This window comes from Crotalus tigris, unplaced genomic scaffold (genome assembly GCF_016545835.1).
Source record: "Crotalus tigris isolate CLP2741 ecotype Arizona unplaced genomic scaffold, ASM1654583v1 scf7180000018544.1747854, whole genome shotgun sequence".
Lineage (NCBI taxonomy): Eukaryota > Metazoa > Chordata > Lepidosauria > Squamata > Viperidae > Crotalus > Crotalus tigris.
Genome location: NW_024097068.1, coordinates 1,661,966 through 1,681,583, shown reverse-complemented (window position 1 = coordinate 1,681,583; position 19,618 = coordinate 1,661,966). Strand labels below are relative to the sequence as shown.

The following is a 19,618-nucleotide window of genomic DNA, read 5'->3' as shown; positions in this document are numbered from 1 at the left end:
GGCAAATAGATGGGGAAGAAATGGAGGTAGTGACAGATTTTATTTTTCTGGGCTCCAAGATCACCTCAGATGGGGACTGCAGCCAAGAAATTAAAAGACGCTTGCTCATGGGGAGGAAAGCTATGGCAAATCTAGACAGCATTCTAAAAAGCAGAGACATCACCCTGCCAACAAAGTGCGTATAGTCCAGGCCATGGTTTTCCCAGTTGCAATGTATGGCTGTGAAAGTTGGACCATAAGAAAGGCTGAGCGCCAAAGAATTGAGGCCTTTGAACTATGGTGCTGGAGAAGACTCCTGCGAGTCCCTTGGACTGCAAGGCGTTCAAACCGGTCAGTCCTAGAAGAGATCAACCCCGACGGCTCTTTAGAAGGCCAGATCCTGAAGTTGAAACTTAAGTACTTTGACCACCTAATGAGAAGGAAGGACTCACTGGAGAAGGGCCTAATGCTGGGAAAGATTGAGGGCAATAGAAGAAGGGGATGACAGAGAATGAGATGGCTGGATGGAGTCACGAAGCAGTAGGTGTGAATTTAAATGGACTCCAGAAGATGGTAGAGGACAGGAAGACCTGGAGGAACGTTGTCCATGGGGTCGTGATGGGTCGGACACGACTTCGCAATTAACAACAACAACAACAGGTTTAAAGCAAGTTTAAGGAACTGATCAGAAAGAGGTGGTCTGCCCTAACTGCAATTTTTCTTGCCTTTGAACTTCTATAGCCATTTATCTTAAGAGCAATACCGAATGTTATTTTTCTTGCTCTTTTTCTCTGGGCTCCAGGAAGTCAGGGTAAAAAACAGAAGCCTTAAATGGCTTTTTTTTTTTTTTTAGTGTATCATGGAACTGCTGAGGTTTTCACTGATTCTCATTCAGTTCTGGATAAGTCCTATATATTTACAGTATTGTGTTTGGGACCTCAGACAGAGTGTGCAAAAAATTCCAAGACTTGAAACAAGGTATCCAAGTTCTTATGAGGGTAAGCAATCCCTTCCAAAGAACAGTTTTTAAATACTAATCACAGATTGTGCTGTCCCACCTGGCTAATATTCTGAAACTAGAGAAGACAGACCTCATTATTCATGAAATCAGAAGAATCCTAACCTTCAAAGTTAGTATCTTCCAGAACTGTGATTTGTTAAAACTAAATAAAATGTAGAAATGTAAAAAAATATAGCTACTCCTTGACTTATGGCCAGTCGTTTAATGACTACTTGAAGTTACAATGGATCAGATTCAAAGTTCCAATGGCTGCTCCCACAATGGCAGGGGTGTCAAACTGCCAGCCCGTGGGCCAGACGCGTCACAAGGAAACCACGCCCACCCCATTACCAGCAATGGGGGAAAAGTTCCGTTATGTCGCGCAACCTCACATGACGTCGTGAGTCTGACATGTCTGCACTATAGTCCCGATTATATTTTAGGCTATTGACAAATAGCCTTCATTTACAGCCTTGCAGCACTGTTGCCAGGTCATTGCAGTTTATGACATTTCTTGCTGGAAATTGGCACTTACTTCCAGTTTCCAGAAAAAAATACCCCACCCAATGTGGCAATAGACTTGCTTTTTGTGACTGTTTAACTACTATAAAAAAAGGTAAAATCAGGTTGATCACACGATGATGCATGTAATAACCACCATGACTTAGAATCATAATTCTAGGCTCAATTACAGTCATAAATTAAAGATTACCTGTATAAAATTGTAAGATGAATGGGGCTATTGAAAAAGGATAAAGAAAATTATCTGATTTTGAGTTTGTAGCTGGCAAGTATATGGATTTAAGGTATTCCATAAGATTAAAAGAAAAATAAATTCCAAAATGAATTCACAAGCACCCATATTCAGTGATCTGCAGAATATCAATGAGATTAGCCATTCATAGTTATTGTGGTTTTATTCAACTCAGTGCCTTCCAGACACATTTAACTTTCCCATTAATGTCCCACCAGGACAGCCTTTGGCCTTCTACTCCAGAACTCAAAAGTTGCTAAATAATATGGAACCCAAATTATATTCAGACGCTTTCCCAAAGTTGGGGAGTGGGAATTCTGCCACCACCTACAATTGTAAACCCACCCATGGACTCTGGTAGAATGGAATTCAGAGGGTCACAATGATGCGGATATAGGCTCACTATCCCTTTTATGTTCATAAATATATTCACTTGTGTATTTGTATGTATGTATTTCTGATTATACAAAACATGAGTAACAAATACCTCCCAAGTAGAGACAGAAAACAGAAAATACAATCAAGCATCAAAACACAATGTCCTAATACTTAAGTACTTATTAGAAATTATAACTATAATTATATAAAATATATTTCATTATGTAATTATATAAAATATATTATGAATTATAATTATTATAAATTAACTTAATTTCTTAGCTTAAATACTCAACTTACTAAGTTTGAATTGAGGATAAGGTGTACAGAGGTGTGTGTGTGGATGTGTGTGTGTGTGTGTGTGTGTGTGATGTTTTTTTAAAAAAATGAGATGCTTAATGCTGTTATGGTATTTTTTTCCACTTAAATGATTTACTTCCAGGACCCACCTATGAAAAGTTTCAGTTCAATCTCCATAATGAAGTCACTTTGCTGAAAAACTACAATTTCTTGTCCTGCTTCAGGAAAAACTGCAAAGTGGAATTTTAATCACCTACGGGTGATTAAAATGCCATTTTAATCTTCATTTTAGTCTTCATTTTAGAGAAATCAGTTGTGTCCCTTAAAAACAGAAAAAACTAACCTCTCCATTCCACTTTTCCGGCCCAGTTTTCTAGAATGTGGAAAAGTGAATGTACAATTATTGTCCAACTGCCTACATGCCCGAGTTAAGAGCAAACCTACCACATTATTTCCCAAAGTCTATCAGACTCCATCTTGGCTATATAGCTGGCTTTTTTCAGCCTTGTAAATGTATTTTAACAGTGGAAAAGTGTTGGCTCAATCTTAGTTCGTAATGGAGGCAATTTTCCTTCCACTTATGTCAATTTCAACTTAAGGCAATAAAATTATTTTAGTGTGACTCAGTGGAATCTAACATTTTTTTCCACCTTTATTTTTTTCACATCAAAGTCTGCTTACTACTACTACTTTATGGCTTATTCTGTAAATATTTTTGTTCACTTAAAGACCATTGTGGCCAAGTGAAACTTCTAAATTCAGAAATAATGTAAGAGGACAAGTAATAGGCTTGTGATCATACACAAGATATTTGCTTGCAATTAGGTCAGATAGAGAGTATTAGATCTAACAGTCCCTCCCCCCCCCCAAAAAAGTAATTTCTAGGATAAGGGAGATATGGCAGATAGAAGGGATTCATCTGCTGCACATCTTTATTAATAATGAATCAGGCATAAGCATTACTTGTAAAAAAGATACTAAGTCTGATGAAGCTTTCATCAATAAACTGCTTTAATTTCTGACTTTCATAATGAATACATATTGTGACACTTCTTTCCTTGGAGATTTTGATTACCTTGATCCTCTTCTGCCGAGTACCTTCCCTTCTTCCTTCTGGCCAGAATGGTGTTAATAATTTATTAAATTATTATGCCACCTGACTCCCAGAAACTCTAGGCAATTTACAAAAACACTTAAAAATGCATAGCATTAAAAAAAATACAAAACAAAGGATAAAAAGATGGCAAGAAAAAAAAATCTGGATGAGAAAAAGAGAGTAACACTTATTTTCAACAAAGACCTGGGCAAAGACTCATGTCTTCCAGGCACTTCAAAACACCAATAACATAGGTGCCATTTGAATATCTTATGGACAAGGTCTAAATAGTTCCCTCGTCAAATTTTATTTCATGTGACCCCTCATACTGAAAAATATTCCCCAGAACACATTTTATGTGATAAAAAATGATCAGGTCCAATTTATATCTGTAATTGTAAGCTCAGATGAATCTTCATATTTATCCCACCTTTATTATTTTTACAAATGACTCAAGGAAATATCCAGCATATCTCTTTCTTCCTATTTTTCCTACAACTTGAGGGTGAATTGGGCTGAGACAAAGTGACTGGCCCAAAGTCACCCAAGTTAGCTTTCAGGGCTAAGGGAGAACTTGAACTCACTGTCTCCTGGTTTTTAGCCAGTTGTCTTAACTACTAGACCACAGGTCGGCAACCTGCGGCTCCGGAGCCGCATGTGGCTCTTTGAGCCTTCCCCTGTGGCTCCCAGCCTCCCTGCTTCTCTCTCTTTCTCTCTCTCTCTGTGTTTGTGTGTGTTTGTGTTTTTGTGTGTGTGTGTGTATGTGTGTATGTGTAAAAGAGAGTGCACTCACAGTATTCTCTGAGGAGCTGAAAAGCTTACTGGGCGGAGCTCCTCCCTTTGCTGCCTCTCTGCAGGAAGCAGGAAGCAGGCAGCGCAGGAGAGAGCTAGCTAGCCCAGCTAGGCTGACTCAGGAATTCTGGGAGTTGAAGTCCATGAGTCATAAAAGAGATGAGGTTGCTTGTTGGACAACAGCTTGAAGCTTGCCAGGTGAGCAGCAGATAGGAGGGGGGGGAGAAAGAGAGAGAGAGAGAGAGAGAAAGAAAGAGAGCGGGGGAAGAGGAGTGGCAGACCAAGGGCAGATAGAGAGGGAGGGAGAGAGAGACACACAGAGAGAGAGAGAGACCCTTTTGACATCTGAAATGAAGATAACACTGCATATATCCTTTTTTTACCTGTGTGTGTATGTGTGTGTGTGTGTGTGTGTGTGTGTGTGTGTGTGTGTATATACACATACATATATAAATATACATATACATATATATATACACACACACACACACACCTATAATAAAGGTAAAAAAGGATATATGCAGTGTTATCTTCATTTTAGATATCAAAAGGGTTTTGCGGCTCCCAGTGTTTTGTTTTTGGTGGGAAACGGGTCCAAGTGGCTCTTTAAGTGTTTTGGGTTGCCTACCCCTGTACTAGACCAAACTGGCTCTATTTGCAAAAAACAAAACAAAATTGAAACATTTAACGCAAAATTAAATTAAAACATTTGAATTAAATTAAAACATTTAAAATAAAGATTCCCTAAGATGTAGTGGCATCAATGAGGCAAAACTATATTTATACAAGAAAAGTCACTTTAGCCACACTACCTATTCTGTCAAATGTAAATTTCATTTCTTGAATAAATCACAACTAGGTAGCTTTAGACTGCATGTTGGGTGAACTCAGTCCTGTCATTTGTAATCCACAGAACTAAGGAACCCAGACAATGGTAGCTTTTTCCATAAACAGCTAACCATAGTTCAGCATACTGTGTAAGCTCAGAAGACACATAAAAGTCCTCTGGTCTTTTAATTAAGTTAATGAGTTGCCCTAAACTATATTAGTGAACAAATTAATACTGGTCTGAGTAAAAGATCTCCGATTTATAACCGAAATGATTGATTCAACCAACAGATGGCATGGCAATCCGTAGCTGAGCATTTTGAAAACATTTTAGAGCTAATGCATAGTACACAGATAGTCCTTGCCTTACTACCATTTGTTTAGTGAGTGTTCGAAGTTACAAGGGGACCGAAAAAAGTGACTTATGAACGTTTTTCACATTTATGACCACTGAAGCAGCCCCAATCACGTAACCAAAATCCACATGTTTGGCAACTGATTCATATTTATGACTGTTGCAGTCTGCCGGGATCATGTAATCATCTTTTGCAAAGTTCGGACAAGCAAAATCAAGAGGGAGACTAGATTCACTTAACAGGTATGCTATTAATTTAATAACAGCAGTGATTCACTTGACTGTGGCAAGGAAGGTCAAAAAACGAGGCAAAACTCAATAACTGTCTCCCTCCGCAACAGACATTTTGGGCTCAATTGTGATCCTAAGTCGAGGATTACCTGACAGAAAGAGAAATGAAGCCAAATAAGTGAAGAACAGAATTCAAGAAGAAAAACGGATTGCCTTTCTTACGCAAATAAAGCAAGCCCAGGGATTTCGTAGAGTTTGCACATGCGTTCCCGATTTCAATTCTGGGGGGGGGGGGAACGAGGGCTTTAGGAAATATCATCCTTCACGTGGGAATCCTTTTCCTCCCTCATCCTTACTTTGCTTTCCTTCGCTCCGCTTCCAAATTATTCAAGAAAACGTTAAAACCGAGTCCACGCCCTCTGACACTAAAGGCTCGCTGCTTTTAATAGGGCTTCTCTTCTTGCATCACGTGGGTTCCTTTTCTCCCACCAATCTCCGAGTGGAATCCAGACGCGCTGCAGTAGTAACTGATACTGAAGTGCTGACATCCATTCGCCTCCTCGAGCCGCCCAGAGGTTGGGGGTCGCCAACCTACTAGCAGGAAGAGCAGGCGGGTCTTCCGTCCTCTGAATTCACCCCTTTCCCCTGACGCTGGTGCCTGGCATGGCTGAGATTGTGGAGTTCCGCGTCCCCTCCGGGGATGACCGGACTCTTCTTGTCTTGGGGCTGGATTTCGGATGCATCGGAGGCAAGTAACTAAGAAGCAGGGTTGGGTTTTCCTCCAACCATCCACCCCCACTTCCGTGTGTGGACATCTTTTCAGAGCTTCCGGGCTCTTTTTCAATGAATTTGTGTCAGCCAGCAAAAGCAGCTATTACTACCGCTCCGTCCGCTGCTTCACGTTAGAATATTTATTGACAAGGAAGTTCTTTGAGCCTGTGGGAACTGTGTTTGATAAACGCCTTCTTCCCGCCTTAAGCGTTGGGGGCCGTTAGAGCAATCCTGCCTTATCAACATGGGGATCACTGGGTATAGCGGCATTTTGCTGCGTTGCCCCATTGCGGATAGCGAGAGTGAAGGAGAGTTTGAATGCGGTCGTAGTAAAACTACAGTACGCTTTGTGCAAGGAGTTCGTCTTTTTTTCAGGCTTCAATTCATTGAACTTATGATACTCTTATAAAATATTTAGGTGCCTAAAATTTGCCGAAGCCAGTTTTCAAATGGTGCATCGACCAAGTAACAATTCTGGAGCATCCATCACTTGCTTTCTAAAAAGCAGTATAGGCTGTTCAATCGGATAGCTGTTCTTTCTGAAACAAGACAGCATCTTAGCATATGGCTGACCCACATATTGTGGCAAAAGTTTCCATATCATATTCTATTTAAAGATGAAAAATAAATTCATAAAGTGAAATTCAACAGAAGTTAGCTGTTGTCTGAAAACATGGACTTTCATTCATTTACAAGGCTTGATTTTTGTTGCCTCAGACTAAATGGCTATTTTTTGTTCTCTTATTTAACAAAGTTTGTAATAATCAAAGCTCTTGGGAAAATGTATTAAGGAAGTAGACAGGGCTTGGAAACAATGCTCAGCGTCTGTTTTATGGCAGGGACTTGCACATATAGTACACAAAACACACCCTAGTTCCATGAGCATTTGGTGGTACTGTATATAGCTAAGCAGGGATGCTGACAGTTGTATCTGTTTTATAAATGATATAGTTCAAAAAAGGTATTTTCCCATGGCAGCTTACAACAATTTTAAAACACATCTAAAAATTAAAACAGTGTCAACCAACAAGCAAACAATGTCTAATTACCCCACTTCAAAAAAAGAAGACTGAAAGTAATTAAGAGGTGCCACTAGCATAATTGAGTTGTTGAAATGTTTATATATCAAAAAGTGAAAGAGAAAAAATTATATAGGCACTATACAATAGTGGGGAAGAATCCCTAAACTAGGAAACCACCATTAAGAACATTATCTTGTGTTCATAGATAAGCAACTTCCATCCCGTTTTTTGGATTTAGGCTTATTTTATCAATGCTATTGGTATCATACTCTTTTACTGTTTTTCTGCCCACCTAACAAAATCTTACTTTTAATAAAGGTAGATGGGTTTACAAATAAAAACACTGAACTTTACTGATCTATAGAATTCCAAAGACTCAGGTAGTCTTTGACTTACAAAAGCCTGTTTAGTGACCATTTGAAGTTACAACAGCACTAAAAAAAGTAACTTGTGACCATTTTTTACACTTACGATGTTGCAGCATCCCTATGGTGATGTGATCAAAATGCAGTCCTTGGCAGCTGGCTTCTATTTATGACAGTTGTGCAAGCAAAGTCAATGGGGAAGCCAGATTTACTTAACAACCATGTTACTAACTTAATAATTACAGTGAATTGCTTAACAACTGTAGTAAGAAAGGTTGTAAAATGAGGCATAACTCATTTAACAACTGTCTCACTTAGCAACAAAAGTATTGGACTCAATTGTGGTTGTGAGTTGAGAACTACCTGTACTAAAAAGACTACAGGTATGCATAATGTATGTCATCAGCCAGCATGAAAGTGAATCACTATTCAAGGTTTGCCCAATAATGCAAGAATGAGTAGTTTTTAGTTTGCCTTCTGTCCAAGGCTAATCAACTTTCAGGAAAATTGTGACTCTTAGTTGCTCACAACCTACAATCTGAGACCCTTTAGCTTTTCACAGATACTGTCTTTTCTAGTAGATTCCTTTATGTGTTTGCCTTTTTTTCCTCTCCAGCATGCTCGATACCTTACCTTCTCTGCCTTTGGACTGCTCCATTCTGTAAGACTCCACAGAAATGCTCCAATAGTTGGGCCTGGCTATCATGCTTTTGTTAAGTTCTGCTCTGCCCGAGATGCCAGCAGGGCACAACAGACTTGCAGTGGGAGGTCACTGTTTCAGAGAACTGCTCTGAAGGTATGTCATTGCATAATCTAAGATCATGGAGTTCACAGCTCATACTAGACCATGATTTGCTTAATGGTGTTTTACACAATAAAACATAACTGAACTTTACAGAGCTCTGTGGGTATGTTCATACAACACCTAAGAAACTGCACTAATACAATATGTGAACCAGATGCTATAGCTGAAGGTCTTTTAAAGTAATGAATTCCTGCCATTGCATAGCTTTCAGTGATTTGAAGCCTGATTTTTATCAAGATCCTGAATACTTTTTAGCAGATAATCTAAAACAGGGTGTTGACTTTTTCCTTGGTAGACAAGTTGCTTGACCCTGCCAAGTGATGCAGTGAACTTTATTTGAAGTAAATGAATGTCAAGCTTACTAAAGATACCCTGTTCTCTGATCCAATGTGCAAAAGAGTATTCCCCCTGGTATTCCACATACAAAGCAGTCCCATTAATAGTCAGGGCTCATTTCAGTATTGTTGATAATGTTGCATCGCTAGCCTTACATAATTATCTGGAAGACTTTGATCCTGTTGGCCCTGAAGAAGTGACAGGATCTTTGAAGCTTAAAGCATGCCACCTGTATCTTACATCCATCCTTCTCACAGTTGATTAAGGCCTCCCAGAAGATGGTATGTGACTAAGTCCAAGCAGAAGTAAATGCTTCCTTGAGGAAGGAGTGGTTCTGGTTGCATTTAATAATGATGATGATGATGTTGGAAGGGAGGTCTTCTAGTCCAACCCCCTGCTCAGGCAGGAAACTCTATATCATTTTAGACGAATGGTTATCCAGTCTCTTCTTAAAAACTTCCACTGTTGGAGCATTCAAAACTTCTGGAGGCAGGTTGTTCCATTGATTAATAGTTCTAACAGTCAGGAAATTTCTTCTTAGTTGTAGGTTGCTTCTCTCTTTGGTTAGTTTCCATCCATTGCTTCTTGTCCTGCCTTCAAGTGCTTTGGAGAATAGTTTGACTCCTTCTTCTTATTGGAACACTGCTATCATGTCACCCCTAGTCCTTCTCTTCATTGAACTAGACATACCCAATTCCAGCAACCGTTCCTTATATGTTTTAGCCTGCAGTCTCCTGATCATCTCAACATCTTTTTTAGATAGTGGTGACCAAAACTGGATGCAATATTCCAAGTGTGGCCTCACCAAGGCATTGTAAAGTGTATTAATGCTTCACATGTTAAGGAGGCAGTGTCCTACTCCTTCCTCAAAAACTGATTCTACTGGGTAATTTTCAGCCTATCTCTAACTTTCCCATTTTAGATACAGTTGTTGAGAAGCTGTTGTGTTGTGGCTCCAAAGAGCCCACATTTTAGCAAATTATCTCGGTCTCCTTCAGTCAAGTTTCAGATTGAATGCCAACATGAAGAAGGCGTTGGTTGCACTTCTTAATGACTTCTGATAGACCCTGGATGCAGGTGGTATATAATATATCCATGCTGATCCTCCTTGCTTTCTTGGTGGCCTTCAATACTTCTGTTTTTAAAATTTCTGAAGTATCACAGGATGCTGAGTAGTGACCATAGTCTGTATACAAGCAGTCCAATTGCAGATTTTGGGGACACATACAGCCTTGGGATTGAAATGATCAGCTGTCTTAGAATATAAAATGTTATAGTATCAAGGTGCATTGGCTAAAAATTATATAGGTTGAAATTCAACATATCTGAAGACAACCAATTCAGGTTAGGTTTTGTCATGGAATGGAGTTTTGTTTTATCAGTTTTTATATTGTTAACAATTTTCCTTCCAATTCCTGCATGTTTTATTGAAAAATATTAATAAATATTTACGAAAAGCAAAAAATAGCATAAAAATATGTCTATCTATTTTACCTATTTGTAAAAGACAGGAAAATACATGTATGGATTAGTATCTTTCCTGTTAAGTTCTTAGTAAGACTGAAATCCAGTTTTTGATGACTTTATTTCTTTTGGGAGAAAATGGGGAGTTCTGTACATCTCTCTAATGAGATATGGGATTCTTCTTTTTCAGGTTTGCATTTGTACCAGACAGAGAGCTCTTACAAAGCAAACATTACCTTTGAACAAAAGCCAAGAATTAGCTAATTACTACCTTGGTTTCAATGGTTGGTCCAGTTGCATCATCACTGTAAGAATCACTTAGGCTTTCATTTTGTTTCTTATTTTTCTATTTTCATAAGAATGATAAAGAATGACTAAATATAGCAATAGCATATGCCACTTTGTGGTGTTTGATAGCACTCTCTGAGCAATTTACAATGTGAGCATATTGCCTCCAACAATCTGGATCCTCATTTTACTTTTTGATACATAATTTAAATGTTCATTTTCTACTTACAGAACTACAATGTTCTAAGAAGTGTTTGGAGAAAAATATTAATTCAGGCAAATCTATATTGGTAGTTGTACTTCTTCATCTCTGGATGTTTATTTATTTTGTTATTATGGCCTGCTTATTTATTTATCCATTTAGATATTTATTCATTTAGATTTGCTTGCTGTCCATTTTATCACAGGGAACTTTTGGCTGCTTGCAATGTTAAAAAGGATAAAACATGCCTATAATATAAATACAATGCTATAAAAGTACAAATTATCAACTAACTAAAAGATAGAGAGAGAGCAAGATGAGCAGGGAGATTGGTTATTAAGAATCACCAGTATGACACTCCCCTATTGGAGCCCCAAGTTAACTGGCAGAGCCAGCTTTTGGGCTTTTACAGAACCTCAGGAGGGTGGGAACCGACCTTGTCTAAGGGGCAAGATGTTCCAAAGAGCAACGGTGATGGCAGAGAAGGCTCTTCTGGACCCCAACAGCCAGAATACCCTGGATAAAGGGGCCCACAGCATGCCTCCTCTGCTACCACGGGTGGGGCAGACCAATCCTGTTGCAATAGACCAGAGGTAGGCAACCTTGGCTCTTTTATGACTCGTGGACTTCAACTCCCAGAATTCCAGGAATTCTGGGAGTTGAAGTCCACGAGTCATAAAAGAGCCAAGGTTGCCTACCCCTGCAATAGACAATTCCTCAAGTATCCTGGACCCATGCCATGAAAGGCTTTAAAGGTGATTATTGCCATCTTGAACTGCAGTCAGAAGCAAACTAGCAGTAATGCAGTTCACAAAGCAATGGTGTAACAAGAACCACTCTAAGCCCAAAAGGCTTATCCTTCCTTGTAAACATCCGTTTTTTCCTTCAACTTCGTTCATTGTTTGTATCTGGTGTGGGCCCTATAGTCCTTTTCTCTCCTGAGGAAAGGGATAAGAACTACTCAGAAGCCAAGGTGTTTAGATTTTTTTTAAACACCTGCCTGCCTTGAATTCCAGAGGTCAGGGGAACAGTCTTCCATTTGTTGTAGCTGTTTCTGACTTGTCCTAGACTGTATCTCTATGTGAGAGACCAGGTGCTTCTTGTTCCATGAGTATAAGGAGCTGCCAGGGTGCAAGCAAAACAAAAACTACACTCCTGGTTTAGAACACTAATCTACAGAATGCAAATGTTCTACAATGGAATTACGGGAAGGGGAAGGGAGAAGAACCATTGTAGGATGGATAAAGGCATACGCTCTTGTTTTCCCTTCTACAGTATATATTCCCTGCATAATGGAACAGCTGCAGAATATACCTGGCTTTGAAGATAATGAGAAAGAAGAAAGAGGAACATTACCCAGGCACCATCATTCAAAGTATCTTTGTGTGCAAGAATTAAACATCCCTCATTATGGGATTTATACCAGAGGGATTGGAGTGGCTGAACTTCAGGTGAACCCCAATCAAGGTAACATGGGAATGGAGAGGGTAGTGGAGGCTGGAGTGATGTACCCAAAGCAAAATAAAAGTAATACTATCACTTACAGTGCAGTAATAAATAGGTTGTTCTCTACTTGGATGGGGTTTTGTTCTCCACCAAAAATCACATTTGAGGATGATTCTTAATGGAGGGCTACTAGGACTTAAATGACATTTCCATTCTAATAAAAAGCACAGCTGTCTTTAGTATATATTGTCATGCAATGTTAAATGTGGATTGAGCCTGTGGGTTGGAGGGATAGCTCCTAAGAATGGTGAGAATCTGCAGCAAGTTAAAAAAGGGCTAAATAGTCTACTAGATGTAGTTTTCTAGAGTAGTCTCCCTTAGCCAGGTATCTTCCAGCTATTTTGGGGGACAATTACCTGAGGTCTCATCTAGCTTGGAAAGCTAGAGAGCTTGTAGAACATTGGAATCACTGGGGCAATGAGGTTATTGCTAACCTGATTGAAGAAAGCTTGATTGTAGATAGATGGAAATGTGCTCCATTATATTCATGCCATATTTCCTCTGAGAAGTCCCACAATTAAAAAAACAGAAGATTGTGAGTTCTGGTCTTTCCTTAGGCATATATCTGGCTCAGTGACTTTGAACTAGTCACTCTTTCAGCCCAACTCACTTCACAAAACCATTGTAAGGAAATATTACATACACCACCTTGATGGGATATAGTCACCATCCTCATTATCCTTGAAATTTCATAGCCACATACTGCTCAAATGCATTATGCTCCAGATTTAAATCTACTATAGTGGTAAAAGGCTATTAAATCAGTGTTTGCCGCATAAAATGACTAGTTTAAATAAAATATAAAGAGACCAATTTTTATTAATTTCATTTAATTTTCTTATGTCAGATAAAGTTTTTTATATATTGAATCTGAATTAAATTTGAACTAGCTATTGTGTCAGAACTGCCTTTTTTTGCAAGACTGACAATGATTCAAAAATGTTCAGCAGTACTTGAATAGTGATGAATATATTATTGCTAAGATTTATAAAATGTTATTGAATTGGGAAAGTGAACATGTAAAATATATGATTCAGTGGGCAAGGAACTTTGGGAATAATGTGATACTTGAACAATGGGAGAATATGTGAATGAAAGGTTTAAAATTCACATTAAACTATAATTTAAAAGAAAATTTCTATAAGATGATGTATTGCTGGTATTTAACACCAGACAAGCTATCTAAACTATATAAAGATATTTTAAGTGAATATTGGAAATGTAAATGTAAATAAGGGACCTTTTATCATTTATGGTGGACATGTGATAAAGCAAAAAAATATTGGAGTAAGATTCATATTCTAATATAGAAAATTCTTAAAGTGAATATAAAGATAAAACCAGAAACTTTTTTTGGGGGGGGGCTTAATGGAAAAAGACTTGGGGGAAAAATGGAATTCCGATCTTATATATGTTGACAGTAGCAAGACTGCTCTATGCACAAAAATAGAAGAACATTTTGATACCCACCATGGACGAAGGCTACCAAAATTGATGGAGTTAGCAGAGATGGCTAAATTGACCACTTTGATCAAAGAAAAGAATATAAGTACTTTTGTTTCTACTTGGAAACCACTTCTGGACTTTGTACTTGAGGTGGAAAAAAATGAAACTTTGATTTTGGGTTTTACTGATTAGATTGATTTGCTGTTATAGAAATGGCTAGTTTATTTTATTATGGAAAAGTAAAAAGTTGAGGTCCGGTGTTAATGCCTTATGCTACCGCAATAGAGGGAGTTGCTTTTTTTTTTCTTTTTCCCTTCTTCCACACTTTTTTCTTTCCTCCCCCCCCCCATTTGTTTCCTACTACTTGCTTTTGTATTTTTGTATTTTATACTATAAGCTAATAAAAAATTAAAAAAAAATGTTCAGCAGTGCTTGAGCTACAAAAAAAAATTGAATCAATTTATTATTTTTGATTTATGTCTTTCAGAGTTTCTGATGGCCACCCGCAATGCTCAGAAGTTTGCAGTGCAACAGGCACTCTCGGATGCATTTCGGAAAATACCGTACTCTTCATAATCCTAGGCAAGACCATCAACCTTCCTTATAATTCCTTCTTCCATACTTTCCTCCATCTCCCAGCCAAGAAAATGGTTGAATATCTGTATAATTAAATATACATAAGCTATTTATTGGCTCTAAGGCTTGTGGCTTAATGTAATTTGCTATCCTTTTGTCAGTTTGAACAATAAATTGCAAATGAAAACGGAAGTGTTTTCCCTTTAAGTGTTCTTGAAAGCCTTTCTGTAATAAAGAGAAGCAAGAATGCAAAGCCAAGGCTCATTTTATTCTTATTCATTATACTAAATTGTAGTGAAGCAATGTTTTACTTATTTTGTACACACTTTCTCTAAAATCTCTTTCATCTGGCTTCGATTGTTCATGTCGCCTAATGTAGCACTTTCAACATCCAGATGAGTTGCATAAAAGCTTCCGTTATTCCAGTTAGCTACTGGCAAATTGGAGGGTGCAATGACTTAACATATTCTCATTGTTGTGAACACATTTATCTGCTTTGTACTTTGGTTTTTTTCTTCTCAAGGTATTCAGTTTCATGCTTCCATAGATCCTTTCTCTGCCTTGTTGTTTTTCTGTTTGCCTTCATAGAAACTTTGTTTTTATTCACGTCAATAATCATAAAATAATTCCATCCCCTGGCTTTTAATTTCTGTCATGTTTCCTGCATCACTGGAAATCCTGATTCATTTTGTTGGTACATTTACGTACATTGCTGATATTCATGCTCACACCAATATTTTCCAGTTGACCTTTCTTTTTATTAAATATCCCATTTCTGGAGCACCTTACTGTTGATTGTTACTGAGAACCAACTTTAGCCAAAGCTCAGGAGATTCTGCCCACAAATCTCTCATATCCCATCTAAATTAATCTTAAATCTTACTTTCAATCAGATTATAAATGGATTATAGTTATTGATTATAAGCACTAGCTTATAATTTAGAAATAATAAAAAATATTATAAATTTTAGTTCAAAAATCCTTAATTGAGAATCTATAAAATCCTAAATAAATTTCAGTCATGTTTCAAAATCTGTATTCATTTGTTTATGGTTGATTTGTTGGCCTTATTTTTGATAGCTTGTTTCAGAAAATGGGAAGTTGGCAGTGGAGTACAACTATCCTGAGAAAGACCTCATTGACTGTGTATCAGAAGACGAACTCAGGGGTCTCATTCAGGTAAACAAGCCTTTTTCCAATGCATTTGCATGCCCTCAAATTGCTTCTTTTTTATTAATTTATTTCCTTTATGAACAAGAATAAAATACAAAACAGAAAAATGAACATCCAACGCTAACGAGAAAAAAAAATATTGTGTAGAACCTCCCCTCCCCATGTTAAATAGATCTAACCTTGAACATAAAAAAATTTACCTGGCTGAATGCTGAAAAATAAAGTTAAAAAAAACCTGTTAAGTTCTCCCCTTACATAACAGATTTCCCATCCTTATTTAACAAAGAATACTATATTAAATAAACAAATATTCCAGATGAGTTAATCTCTGTCTAATAATCAAATCAATCCAACATATAATATATATGTAAAAAGGCCAAACATTATACTAATCTTCAAATCTTTCTGATAATCTTCTTTTATTGTATTTAACACATAAAAAGTCCACCAATGGCTTCCAATCCCTTGTAAAGTTGTCTAGTCAATTGTCTATCCAGTTAATTTTGCCATCTCTGCTAATTCAGTCAATTTTAAAATCCATTCTTCAACAATCAATATCTCTTTTCCTTTCTAGTGTTTAGCAAGTCCAATCCTAGCAACAGTCACCATGTAAAGAAATAGCATCCCAAAATGTTTTGTAACTGATTTATGCATAATAGCTACAAGAAGAGTTTCATGTTTCATTAGTATTTGTATCTTAAATATTTTCAGCATTATCATTATTATGTTAATCCAGTGTGATCTAACATGTTTACAAGACCAACACATATGATAAAATGTGCCTGTATTTTGTTGATGTTTCCCACACTTGTTAGAGATTCCTCTATACTTTTTCACTATTCTATCTGGGGTCAAATACCAATGATACATCATTTTTATAAAAAAATCCTTTCAGATTGTAACTCAAAGTAATTTTAAACAATTAGTCCATACATTCTCTCCTTTATCCAGTATTAGGTTATAACCCAATTTTTTTGCCCACTTTCCCATACAATCTTTGACAAATTCATCTTCCAGATTCATCTTAAGTAACCATTTTATATACTTTAGCAATCAGCTGGTCATCTCCAGAATATAAATTGATCTCTAATTCAACAACAACAACAAAAAAAACCAACTCATTGTATCAAGTTTAAAGCTTTCAAAAAATCTGTAATAATTAAACCAATCACAAACAAATCCTTCACTTACTAATTCTTCTCTTGTTTTTATCTTAAGTTCTTCTTCTTCAAATGTCAATAAATCCTGATATGTCATCCATTTGCATTCCAATAACATCTCTTTTCTATGTAGAACTTCATGGGATGATAACTAATCTTTTATATTTCCACCATACATGCCCAATTGATTACCTAATGATATGATTCTTAAAACCAAGGTTAACTTTTACTTTGTCATAACCACAAATAAGCATACCAGCCACATCTTAAATCACCTTCAAGGTCCAACAATCTTAGGTTGTTCAAATTTATCCAATCTTTTAACCATTCCAAACAACAAATAACATAATCCTTCAACTTGCTTTCAATTAACAAGCTCATCTCTTGGCATCATAAGTGTGTGGAGGCTGAAAGGAATGAATATAAGTAATTATGCCTCAAGCATTTTAGAATGCAGAATGCAATTGTTACTGGGGCATTTATATCAGTTTATCAGACTTGGACCAAGGGGGACAAGTGGTCTGGAAACTAGAGGTGCTACAGTGTATAACAAGTCACTCATCAGCTCTTCTTAGCAATTTAGGCTGGAACCTCAGGACTGCTGATGTCCCAGGCTTGAAGGATTGTGAGTGGTGAATTCTTGAGAAGAATTGTTTCTAATTTAATTAGCATCCCTAGAAACACAGGATGCAAGCATCTCATCTATAAGCTTCTCTATACAACCCCTATTACCATGTACAAGACAGAATAGAAAGAAGTGCTGTTGAAAGGACTAACCTTTGCAAATCATTTTCCAAGAATGCCAAGTAATGTATCAATGTGTCCAATCTTTAAAATGTTCTTTGGCTACCTTTCTTGCCCATAGGCTCTATATTCATTTCAAATAGAGTATGAAAAAATTCTAGAATTTATGCATATTTGACAAGCTGTGATCACTCTGTTGGCAGTCCTCTTAGAAAACATACAGAGGTATACGGTAGATTGGAAATTCTGGAAACTGCAGCCTAACTTATCTGAAAGCAGTCTAGTTAGCAAGAGCCATTTTAAGCAAAATTATAAAGCCATGATAGCTAAGTATGGACTTAGAAGAAAAATATCACTAAGCAACATATGCTGGGGACTAATGAATAAATGGGAATAGTTGTCACCCTTAACATTTCTCAACCTGAAGTCCTCCAGATATGTAAGATACAATTCTGATAATCCTGGTAAAATAAGAATGGAAGCTTAACAAAAGCAGAGAAGATTGATACTTATCAAATTTTCTGAGTTTCTTAGAAACATCTGTCCAACTCTCGTGAAACTCCCTATAATTAGCTGCACTTTGATCTAAAGCATAAAGCTATTCTTCCTTTTCAAAGATGGAATTGTCTTTGTATCTGATCTAGATTTTTTTCAATTGATTGGAATAGGGCAGTGGTCTCAACCCCGGGCCGCAGCCCACTACCAGGCCTTGACCTGTTTGGAACCGGGCTGTGGAAGGGACAGGCACGCACATTCCCACTTGTCTGAGCAATGGATGAGTGCATTTGCAAATGGAGTTGCATGTGCACGCTTGCCAGCTGCTTGAACAGAACCACCTCTTTTCTCCCCCTCCCTACCAGTCTGCAATCTGGAAAGGTTGGGAAATTCTGGAATTTTGTTGTTAGTTGCGAAGTCGTGTCCGACCCATCGTGACCCCATGGACAACGTTGGTCTTCTACCATCTTCTAGAGTCCATTTAAGCTCACGCCTACTGCTTCAGTGACTCCATCCAGCCACCTCATTCTCTGTCATCCCCTTCTTCTATTGCCCTCAATCTTTCCCAGCATTAGGCTCTTCTCCAGGGAGTCCTTCCTTCTCATTAGGTGGCCAAAGTACTTGAGTTTCAATTTCAGGATCTGGCCTTCTAAAGAGCAATCAGGGTTGATCTCCTCTAGGACTGACTGGTTTGATCACCTTGCAATCCAGGGGACTTGCAGGAGTCTTCTCCAGCACCATAGTTCAAAGGCCTCAATTCTTTGGTGCTCAGCCTTTCTTATGGTCCAATTTTCACAGCCATACATTGCAACTGGGAAAACCATGGTCTTGACTATATGTACTGTTGTTGGCAGGGTGATGTCTCTGCTTTTAGTATGCTGTCTAGATTTGCCATAGCTTTCCTCCCCAGGAGCAAGCGTCTTTTAATTTCTTGGCTGCAGTCCCCATCTGCGATGATATTGGAGCCCAGGAAGACAAAATCTGTCACTACTTCCATTTCTTCCCCATCTATTTGCCAAGAATTGAGAGGGCCGGATGCCATGATCTTGGTTTTCTTAATGTTGAGTTTCAAACCAACTTTTGCACTCTCCTTCTTCACCTGCATCAAGAGGCTCTTTAGTTCCTCTTCACTTTCTGCCATTAGAGTGGTATCATCTGCATATCTTAGGCTGTTGATATTTCTCCCGGCAATCTTAATTCCAACTTTTGATTCATCTAGCCCTGCCTTTCTCATGATGTGCTCTGCATATAAGTTAAATAGGCAGGGCAACAGAATACAGCCTTACCGGAGTCCTTTCCCAATTTTGAACCAATCAGTGGTTCCGTGTCCAGTTCTCACTGTTGCTTCTTGACCCGCATATAGGTTTCTTAAGAGACAAATAAGATGGTCTGGTACTCTCATCTGATCCACACAATCAAAGGCTTTAGCATAGTCAATGAAGCAGAAGTAGATGTTTTTCTGGAACTCCTTAGCTTTCTCCATGATCCAGTGTAGGTTGGCAATTTGATCTCTAGTTCCTCTGCCTCTTCGAAATCCTTCCTGTACTTCTGG

At 37.9% G+C, this 19,618-nt stretch overlaps 1 protein-coding gene across 3 annotated transcripts in view; it reads left to right on the top strand.

The window, feature by feature from the left end:
- The first annotated feature begins 8,532 nt into the window (after positions 1-8,532).
- Positions 8,533-19,618, top strand: part of LOC120312813 (leucine-rich repeat-containing protein 37B-like) — an 89,665-nt gene continuing 78,579 nt past the window's right edge. For 2 of the 3 annotated variants that reach the window (XM_039354018.1, XM_039354019.1), the window contains exon 1: positions 15,572-15,673. Coding sequence is in view for 1 of the 3 variants with exons in the window: in XM_039354017.1 (XP_039209951.1) it covers positions 14,427-14,500; positions 15,575-15,673 (173 nt within the window). In the remaining 2 variants the exon portion in view is untranslated. Of the gene's footprint in view, positions 8,668-12,241; positions 12,434-14,405; positions 14,501-15,571; positions 15,674-19,618 lie in introns of those variants that run through there. The other variant, XM_039354017.1, reaches the window with a different exon arrangement.